This window comes from Acyrthosiphon pisum, chromosome A2 (assembly GCF_005508785.2).
Source record: "Acyrthosiphon pisum isolate AL4f chromosome A2, pea_aphid_22Mar2018_4r6ur, whole genome shotgun sequence".
Classification (NCBI taxonomy): domain Eukaryota; kingdom Metazoa; phylum Arthropoda; class Insecta; order Hemiptera; family Aphididae; genus Acyrthosiphon; species Acyrthosiphon pisum.
Window position 1 is genome coordinate 11274100 of NC_042495.1, and position 10681 is coordinate 11284780.

Consider the following 10681-nt stretch of genomic DNA (forward strand, 5'->3'; position numbering starts at 1 on the left):
AAAAAAATAACACATAAAAATATTTCGAATATATCGATCATTTATTACCATAAAATGGTAATCATAATAGTAGGTAATAATATAATAATAAAATCATGATCAAACAATAGTTAGAAATTGTAAATTAGTTTAAAACCATTACAGATTAGATAGGTAGGCGTAACCTTTTACCTTATATTATATATTATCAAAGGTACACACTAAACCACACACAACAATCATAAGTATCATTTGAAGTTCTTATACCTTATAAATTATCGTCAAAATGTCACACAAAACGTAATATTCTATTTCGGGGATTCAATTTTTACAGTATTATACCAACACAAAATATGTATTAACAAAGTAATATAAAATATTATTGTTAATTATACCTTCTAAGGTTTTTTTTTTTATTTTTATCTATTACTTAAACTAACTTGGGGCAGTGTATATAATTTTTGGCAATAATATATAATTTTTTAATTACGTTTGTAATTAAATATTAATTATAGATACAAATTAACGTTTAAAAAATATTTATTGAGTAATATTGTAGTCTGGGGATTTTTTTTCCGATTACCATGAAGATAGTACCTACCTACTTATAACAATATAATATTGTTTATATGAGTATGACGGGAGCTATCTTCACCACAGACATAATATATAATGTTATATAATATAATATATTAATATACTATTGTATTTATCTTATATATCTGTGATCTTCACAGATATCATGACCTTAAGAAATTATTATTTCTCCAAGCATGACAAGCACTAAGTAGATACTAGATAATATAATATATTCAAAATTAAAATAAATAAATACAATAATCATATTAGGTATATAACATAATATTAATATATTATTTACATCGTGACGCCAAGTCATCAATATTCAATTCATAAATCAAAATCGATATTGTTGTAGTCTGGAATAAACTCTAAGCGGATTTATTATTATTTATAAATCCACCTATAAATCTGCTATAGTATACTCACGTCTCATAGAACCACAGATACAAAAACCACACCTACCACGATTTAAGATTATACCAAAGATTACATTATATTATTTTATTTTATTATATATATTTTTATATTATTTATTATATATTTATTTTATATTAATGATGATTTTACTAGTTTTATATACTCTGTGATAGTACTATCTTAAATCGTGCTACCTGTATGATTTTTATCTCTGAATATCCAGATAATCTGATAATATTATAGTGAACGAGTGGCGGTTTTAGATTGAAATTGCAATAACAATTAAAAATTCAATATCGCAAAAACATTTTAAAAATGAATAATGTCAAACAAACTGAACAGGTTAAAGCCATAGTGTTGGAAGGTTATGGCGGGTATGATAAAATAAAAGTAAGTATAATTTACTATTATCAATTGTTTGGTAGGTTATTACTATTAATAAGCATATAATAAATAATAATATATAGATGCATACCTAATAGGTATTACCTATTACCTATACTTCCAAATGAAAACTATGTAATGATAGGTAGGTATCTAACTATCTACATAGTACATAGTAACTAATATTAGTTATCTAGCATAATAATTTGGTTATTATTCAATTTTTATTTTTATTTTTATTTTTATTTTTATTTAAATATTATATTCAATCTGCTTACAAAATAAAAACAATAAGTACCTATTAAGGATAACATGGAAAAGTATATACAAACATAAATCCCGTGAAGAGGAGATCGTTCATTAACAGAACCTCACATTATTCGAGTTTACATAATGTTTAAAGTCATTGTACACTTGACTAAATTAATGTTATATTAAAAAAATAATGAAATTGATCTGATACATTATTTATACATTAATACATATTAATTGTAATTTATTTTAGATTAGATGTTGGCCACTTGAATTTTTAGGATCAACAAGTGTATGTGTCAAAGTTCAATTATGCGGTGTCAACTTTAGTGATATATATACTAGACAAGGTTTTCTACGTCAATTAAAAACCCCCCGTGTGCTTGGAGCAGAATGTTATGGTACAGTAGAAACTATTGGCAATGAAGTGAAAAATTTTCAAGTAATGAAAAATCATAAAGTTATTTATTATTAATTATTGATTTAAAGTATAATGTCACATTGTCACTGGACTCCCCCTTCAATCATGTCATTCAGTCAATATAAATGTCTGTCTTTTTACTCTATTGTGTATATAGGTTGTTAATATAGTTGTATAATATACATATTTTAAAATTTAAAAACATTAATGATAATAATAATTAGTATTGTTGTTTAAACAATATGTTTTGCTTAAACCAATTGAAAATGAACATTGAATAATAATATCCTGCAATTTATTTTAATGGATTCATTAACTTCTTAATTTCTTTTTGACTTTTTTTTGTATAGTGTGGAGACCGAGTAGTATGTTATGTTTGGACAGGAGGACTGTTTGGAGAAAAGGTTATAGTGCCAGCAAATAATTGTTTTTTAGTTCCAGAGAGTGTTAGTGGTCAAGACGCAGTTGCTCTACCTGCCAATTATTTGACTGCGTACTTGAGTATTTTTACCATGGGCAATATACAACCCGGAGATACTGTTCTTATACATTCAATTGCAGGTACCTATTATGGATTTTAAAATAGAAATGTCTATATGTATAATAATATGTATATATGAAAAAAATAGAACTGAATTTAACTTTATCATGATGAAATTTAAATATGATTTTTATTTTATAGGAGGTGTTGGGTGTGCTGCTACTCAATTGGCAAATACTGTAAGGGATACAGTTGTTGTTGGAACTGCTTCTGCATCTAAACATAAACAATTAAAAGCAAATGGAGTTTCACATGTGTTACATCATGAAAACTATGAGACACTGGCTAAAAATGTATCACCAGAGGGTTATGATTTAATTATAGATAGTATTGGTGGACCAAATATTGAGATCAGTCAAACATTACTTAAGCCTTGTGGTCGTTTAGTCATCATTGGTAGGTTACTATAATCAAAATAAAATGAATAATATGAACTTTATACTAGGTAAATAATGTAATACAAATAGTTTGCTGTGGCCTGGGATGTAATAGTATAGGATATATTCTGTGTAATAAGTTTACTTGGTAGTAGGAAACTGGTCACTGATATTTATTAATCTATTTATTGTATACTGTATGGAATATAAACTTATAATTTTTGCATTTTAAGTGCATATTTTATTGCGTTTTATGACTCTTTAAATGCATTTTTTAAGGTTTTTCACTGCATTAAATTCACAGCCCTACTAATAAGTTATTACTTATTTCATATTTGTATTGCATAAATTTAAAAATATTTATTTATTTTTATTTTTAGGTGGTAGTTGTTATATTAATGGAGAAACATTAAAGATTGTAAGATCACTATCCATGAAGTGGCAAACAAAAAATTTAGTCCCTCAAACAATGATAGAACAAAATATCACTGTTTGTGGTCTTCATTTGGGTATGCTATTTGATTCTAATCCAAAGAAAATTCATTATATCATGGAAGAATTATTAAAAATGTTGAAAAATAAATTAATAAAACCGATGATTCATGAGATCTTACCATTTGATGATGTTAGTAAGAACAATACATATAAACTAAAACATATTCATTAATCATTACATATAAGACTTATAATTAAAGATTGAATGTTAGTGATTTGCACTTGTTATTTAGTAGCGTGTACATTTTGCAGACCAAATCATAAATCCGTTTAGTATAACGTTGAAGCAGTTTTATTAGATTTTATTTTTTTTGTTTTGGTATTTTTATTTATAAATACATTTTTTTGTTTTAAATTTTTTTTTAATATTTTGACAAAACTTTTTATAGTATAGGTCATATTTTGTAAATTTAAAACTGATCCATCCTAACTTTCATGATACCTAACTCTTACACTATTATGCATGCATGATTGTATGATAGTAACTTTTGAAATAGTTTAATAGTTACTATCGGCCTGTTCACACAAAGATACTCTAATGATAGCAATTATCGCGTCTTACTTTCAACATGGGTATATTGTAGATCATTTTTCTTAAATTTTAGATTCCAATAAACATTTTTAAAAACTTTATCAAAAAATTAATAAATTATACAATACTATTAAAAATTAAAAATTAATAGCTAGTTTAAAACATGTAATATAATCATTAAAAATGAACAGTTATTTTTGATTATTAATTAGTAGTTATTATTAAAGATTTGTTATATATTTTTAAAATATAACAAATAATACAGTCTTAAACACATTTTACCATGGCACATCTGATTGTTTTAAAGATATCTGCATTCTGCAAGCTTATTTATAGAGTTTTTCACAAATATTCTTACCTTTCTTACAATACTTCACTAGTACAACATTGTATTAAGAGTAACTATGAATTAAACTAAAAATAAAATAAAATTTTACAGTCATACACAATCATTTTATAATTTATGTTTATAGTTTAAAACTTTTTTATACAAAATTGTATCATTAAATTGTTTAAGGTAATTGGAGCTCAAACAATATTGGCAGAAAGAATGAATTTTGGGAAAGTCTTATTAAAGTTCAATCATTAGAAAAAAAAAGATTTACAAGTTTGTTTGGTGCTGTAATATGGTGTCATAAATGTGTGTCTTTTCTCCTTAGTGTTTGTCCACTTATATTTTATATTATATCTACTTTATTTCTCATATTATTGTGCCCTATAGATTGTATATTTTTTGTAAAAAGCAACTGTTTTTTATAAAATTTATTAGCTGTGGATATTTCTTGGTGATCTAATTATTTATCTGAATAATCCAAATTGTAATTTTAAAATTGGATTAAATAATAAAAATAAAATCTCTTTATTTAAATTTTAAACTAATTAATAGATGTTTTACTTTTATTTAGATTAATATATATAAAAAAAAATTACATCTTTCTTTAAAATGTAAAACATAAATACTAAATCATATTTTTATATATTTTTGTTTAATTTACTTTTATACACGATACCTACATAATATTATAATGTTTATATGCAAATGCAAGTTACCTTTTTTTAGTTGCTCTTATATACAGTGTGATTCCTTTTAAAGGTAACACTAAATAATTCTGTCCAGTGACATCGGATTAATATGCGGTTTTCGGGAGGGGATAGCGTATACATAAATACACATTTCTTGATGATTTTACATTTTTAGATCTTTCCGTGTGCGCATGTGCAATACAACTTGCATTTTTTTAAATGGCAACAGGTGTTTTGAATACCAAATTCTGATAGACCGAATTTTTTTAATTCGATATGGTTCTTTTTACCATACCTCTAAAATCAAAATTGACTAAATGGCAATGAGTCAAAGTTTCGATTAAAATTATTGAATTTTTCAACAATCATACTAGAATTTTATGAATTATTATGAAATTTTAAGTATTTTTTTTGTATCCGTAGATTTGGAGATATTATTAAATTATTTAAATTTAATTTTTAAAAAAATACTTAAAATTTCATAATAATTCATAAATTTTTAAACTAGCCTATCTTCTTCTCGGGGGTCTAATCTATATCTATTTTACGGACAAAAGGGGTAGTCGGGCATTGTGCACAGTGCCCTTCAGTTTCGGGTGAAGTAATTAGTTACAAATAATTGTTTACTATGACCGGTTATTCTATAACAATGTCTGGGCAATTTGGATTGCCCAACATACTTTTGGTTAATGTGCAAATTTACTGTAAGTATAATATATGTTGGTACCGCGGAGACGACCTAAAGACGATATCGCGTTGTCTCGTAATAGACTTTGCAATAGACTTAGAATTACTTAGACTTTGAATAATAGATTTTGCCAGGGAAAAATTGGCGGGAATGTAATGATAAGAATACCCGATGTAGATAGAGCAAGATGTGATCTTCGCAATATTTTAGGTGTCATACTTTCTGGTAACTTAGAACTTTATATTTATTCTTATTCATAAGTAGAATTAGTTTTAAATATATATAGGTACTTTATAGTAAGAGACAATTTGTACGAAATTGGGACCAAGGAAGGAAAGATAAACCAAATGTATAGGTAGTCGTCAGGGGCGTGCTCAGAAAATTGATGTGAGGGGGTTTTCAAGTAAAATTGAAGGAGCTAGTCTTTTACCTAACGACCATTTTTTTTTTTTTTTTTAATCAACAACAAATTCAATTATTTATAGATTCAAATATTATATTGCTAATATAGAAACTATTATACTAATATACAATATACGCTCAAAAATTAAAGAACAAAATCTAGTTTTCTTGATTTTTTGCTCAATTCATTTAAAACTTCTTCTGCTGTTAGTGGAACTTCTTTATGAACAGCTAACATAGCTAAGCCATTAAGTCGAGTCTAAAACCAAAAAAATGTTAAAAAAATTGATATAAATTTTTATTTTAATATTCAGAAAATGCCTCAGTCATTGTGTTTCGTAGATAAGATTTCAATCTTTTGAGACAAGAAAAAGTTCTCTCGGGGGTGGATGTTGAAACAGGTAAAGTGCATAATATTTTTGATGGAAAATGTATATTGGGAAATATTTCTTTATCACACTGTCTCAGTGCTTCTAAACAATTTTTTAGATATTTTACATGCTTATTAAGTTTGGTATACCATATATGTAGTTCAGCTTTAAGCTTTTAACTGTTAGCTTATCAGTATCAAGGTAAAATTCAACAAGTTCATTAAAGTTTTCGGAATAAGTTCTAGAAAATAAACTCTGAAAGCCTAAAAAACAAATTTATATTTTGAGTACCTATTGAAAGTATATTAAAAGTATCGGCAACTGCGGGTCAGTGTACATATTCGACAAGTAGATTATAAAGATGCATTATTTCGTTTTATATAATATTAATATACGTCATAGAAGGGGGGGGGGGTTGAACCCCAAGACCCCCACCCACCGTGAGCACGCCCCTGATAGTCGTGACCAATTTAAGTTATGCAAGGAGTCTTTTATTACGACTGAAAACATAATTTCGTTAAGAGAGGTAGCTCGACACAATTCCAATGTAGGTGGTCAAGGATATAATAAAGGGTATATCATATTGTTATATTTTTAATATAAACAAAATATCCTTTTTTCCTACAACATCTACGAGGGATTGGTCGAGGTACATTTTTAAAATTGTATTTAGTTAATTAAATATTTAAGTTGGAAATTCTAAATTTTTTTTGCATTTTATATTACAAAATTTAAAAATGTGGCTCAACCTTTCCTTTTGTATATATTACGGACAATCCGAATATTTTTTCAGAATAAAAATCGTTATAATTTTCGACACGTATCGTTGGAATTAACGACAGTAGTTTTTGACAAAAAAAGATGTGGTAGTGAGGCCCCTTAATAGTTATATTTCTAGAAAATAATTAATAAAAATCAGTTGTCATATAATAATTATTATAAACAAAAGTATATTAGTATAAGTACGTAATTCGAAACCGTTTTTCAGGCCCGAAACCAGAAAAAAATCCAACCGTTTTTAAACATGAAACCCGAAACCCGGAAAAAGTTGAAACCGTTCTCAGGCACAAAACCCGAAACCAAAAAAAAAATTTAAACCATTTTTAGACACAAAACCTGAAGCCCGAAATTTCTGGACACGTTTTTACTCCCTGACATCTTTTACCGGTCAATGGTCATTGACGTAATTTACTGGGATTGATGGTCAATAATGATAAGTCTCAAATAATACACTGATTTCTACTGGATAGATTAATTAAAATTATTATAAATTATAATATGTTCATATATATTATTAATTAATGGTACAGTTATTATTGCTATGACATTTTGAACTGCACTACATTTCCGTTGCATTGCAAGCACATTTTTTAGTGCCACCACCAGTTTTGCAATTACATTGATTGAAGCTTTAATGACTAGCTATTCCTTGTCCTGCGGCTTCGCTTAGAGTTATTTCCCTATCTCTATTTTTTTTTCATGGCAAGTTTGTGCTCTTGTATATTTATGTCTTATAGATTCAACACGCAAAATTCTGTACCTGATTCAAAAAATGTATAATAATAAAAAATATAAAATTTAAATGATAATTATTATCTAATACCTAGGTATACAAAAATCTCGTGCCACAGTGTTGCTGTTTAGTGGTTGCATACTCCTCCGTAACGGCTCGACCAATCTTAATGAAATTGTTTTTGTATATTTGGTAGGTATGGGAATAGGTCGTAAAGTATTTTTCACCTTCCTAGGTCCAACCTTGGACGTACCTACTCACGGGGATTTTGAGATTTACGGTGGACATTTTCGTTTATAAATGGTTGCTATTGGTTATAGGAGAAATAATTAATAGAAATTAGTATTTATTATTTGGTTGCCATTGATTAATCGGGCAGATCAGGTGCAAACAGTGATTTTAGACTGCAACGAATTTCCCTCTGCGTGGTGAATTTAAAAAAGGGAATTCAGTACAATTTTAGGGAAATTTAGAAATGTATGTAGTTTAACTAGTTTAAGATTTTTTTTGGTAATAGTATATAATCAACCGTTTTGGAACATGGGTAAGTCACCTTTTGATAAAATTTGCTCTAATATCTACTATCTATATGTTATATTGTATGCTCAAATGTCTATAATATATAAAAATTTGTTAACTAAGTACGAGAATCTAAGACATCTTTTTTTTTTGATTTTGTCAAATTAATTGACGTTCGGAATTGTGTAGGAACTGGCGAATGAAAGCTTATAAATTTTTAGGCCAGCGGGATCACGGTTTTCCTACTAGGGTGGCTGAGTTGCACCCAAAACGAGTTGAACAATCACAATTTTTATTAAAAATTAATTTTTTACCAGCAACGAAGTGCGTGGGATCAGCTACTATTATTATAATATTATATGATATTGCTATATAAATATTTATTTATAAACGGATAGGTATAGGTACCCTTTAGTAATAATATTACATTAGTACCTACCTACAGTACATCAGTACCTAAGTAAAATCTCATTTTGACATTTCATACAACAGTTAAATAATATTATATTATACATGAGTTAATATTTTTAAAATTAATCGTAGGTATACTAAAGTAGAAAAAGTAATAGCACTACAATATTTATATTTAATTGGAGGTAATTTTGACGACTCCGAGTAACATATTTGTCTAGATTTTACTGTAAAATTAAAGAACTAGTTGGATACTTTTAATGGTTAATTGTCAAACATATTCAATATTTATTTTTTTATAATATAATAATGATTATGTCCGATCGGAAACAGTATAACCACAGATTATATATATATATTATATTTTTTTATATAATCTGTGGTATACCTAACTAGGTACTCACTACTCGTATACAAAATCGATCTATACACGAAAAGTTTTTATTTCATGAAGTTGTAACGGTAAATAATATACCTATTATGTGCCCACAAAAATACTTACACAGTAATATAATATATATATAAAAACCTACTTAAGTTATTTTAATTATAAAATAACACAATTTTCAATGGTTTTTCACACTTCACTGCAGTCATTGTTATTTGAAATTTGCAATCACTATTTGAGAGCTGGTTTAATTGCATGTGGTGCCTACTTTATATTTATATTACAAACAGTGATGACATTTGTGGTGGTGGGACTTTCCCCTGTCTGATAGTGAAATAATAAGTCCAATTGTTAACAATAATTTTTCTAATTTTGGGGAAATTTATATATTATTATAGTGCGAAGTCCGCACTCACTGATTAAGCATCAACATGTAAACTACTTGCCCAACAAAGCTGAAATTTGGCAAGTAGGTAGATTATAAGTATAGGTATAGGAGACGTCAGCTAAAATCGGTATTTTTAAAATCCACCCCCATATGACTTATTGTTGAAACACTAGAAAACTTTTGTCACAATAATATAATTAATAGGTATTTATTGCTTTTAATTCAAATATAAAGACGCTATTACTATAGAAATAATTCTAAAAACAAAATGATCACTCTTGAATTTATCCTCGATTTCAAAAATATAAAATAGAATGGACTTATTTAAAAAAATTAAATTTTCAATTGGTTTTAGCAGCCGTGTTTCATATTGTAATCTAATTTGTTCGACCCTCTAGAAAAATACAAAGTTACGCCACTAAGGTACCTTAAATATTTAGCTCCCTCGCGTCTTTTTTTGTTATACAATGAGACTATTTTACGTAAGATGGGAGTATAGGGAATTGTACCTATCGAGTTGAAAATGTATAGGAACACAGGATTTCCTAAGTGGAAATTAGCTTGCGAGCAAATTGCTATTTAATGACGCAGGGGCGCCATTTCAGTTTTTTTAAGGTGTGCAAACAATTAAAGAGGCCAATTTTTTCCCACCTCCAGGCCAATCGTTAAAAAAACGTTTCTTGTGTTTTCAGTTTTTCATTACAGGTTCATTACAGTATCAAAAACATATTTTTATGGTTAACACATTACATTTTACCTATCATACATTCTGTGTATACATATACTGTATAGTGTATAGTAAAGATATTTATAGATAGAATAGATGCATATTATTATTATGTCTTTTGTCTATCAGTAACCAGGGGCGGACTGGCCCAGGGTGCTATACACCAAGTAGCACCCCGGGCCCCCGATTACCACAGTCGGTATACGGTATAATACTGGTATCATACGGTATTATACAAAATAAAAATAAAATAACATATTTCAACATCTCT

The 10681-nt window shown here is 27.4% G+C and overlaps 1 protein-coding gene across 3 annotated transcripts; it reads left to right on the forward strand.

The window, feature by feature from the left end:
• The first annotated feature begins 161 nt into the window (after nucleotides 1-161).
• On the forward strand, nucleotides 162-4959 carry LOC100573817 (synaptic vesicle membrane protein VAT-1 homolog). 3 transcript variants are annotated; one of them, XM_029489933.1, is made up of 7 exons: nucleotides 162-345; nucleotides 1222-1368; nucleotides 1868-2056; nucleotides 2386-2596; nucleotides 2718-2972; nucleotides 3334-3462; nucleotides 4498-4859. In XM_029489933.1, exons 2-7 carry the CDS (start codon nucleotides 1294-1296, stop codon nucleotides 4737-4739), a joined length of 1101 nt encoding a protein of 366 aa, XP_029345793.1. In that variant the 5' UTR covers nucleotides 162-345; nucleotides 1222-1293; the 3' UTR covers nucleotides 4740-4859. The 3 variants fall into 3 exon arrangements, with proteins under 3 accessions (XP_029345793.1, XP_003240056.1, XP_003240055.1); XM_003240008.4 differs by lacking the exon at nucleotides 162-345 and having other exon boundaries at nucleotides 1127-1368; XM_003240007.4 differs by lacking the exon at nucleotides 162-345 and having other exon boundaries at nucleotides 1131-1368; nucleotides 3334-3578; nucleotides 4498-4959.
• The last annotated feature ends 5722 nt before the right edge of the window (nucleotides 4960-10681 follow it).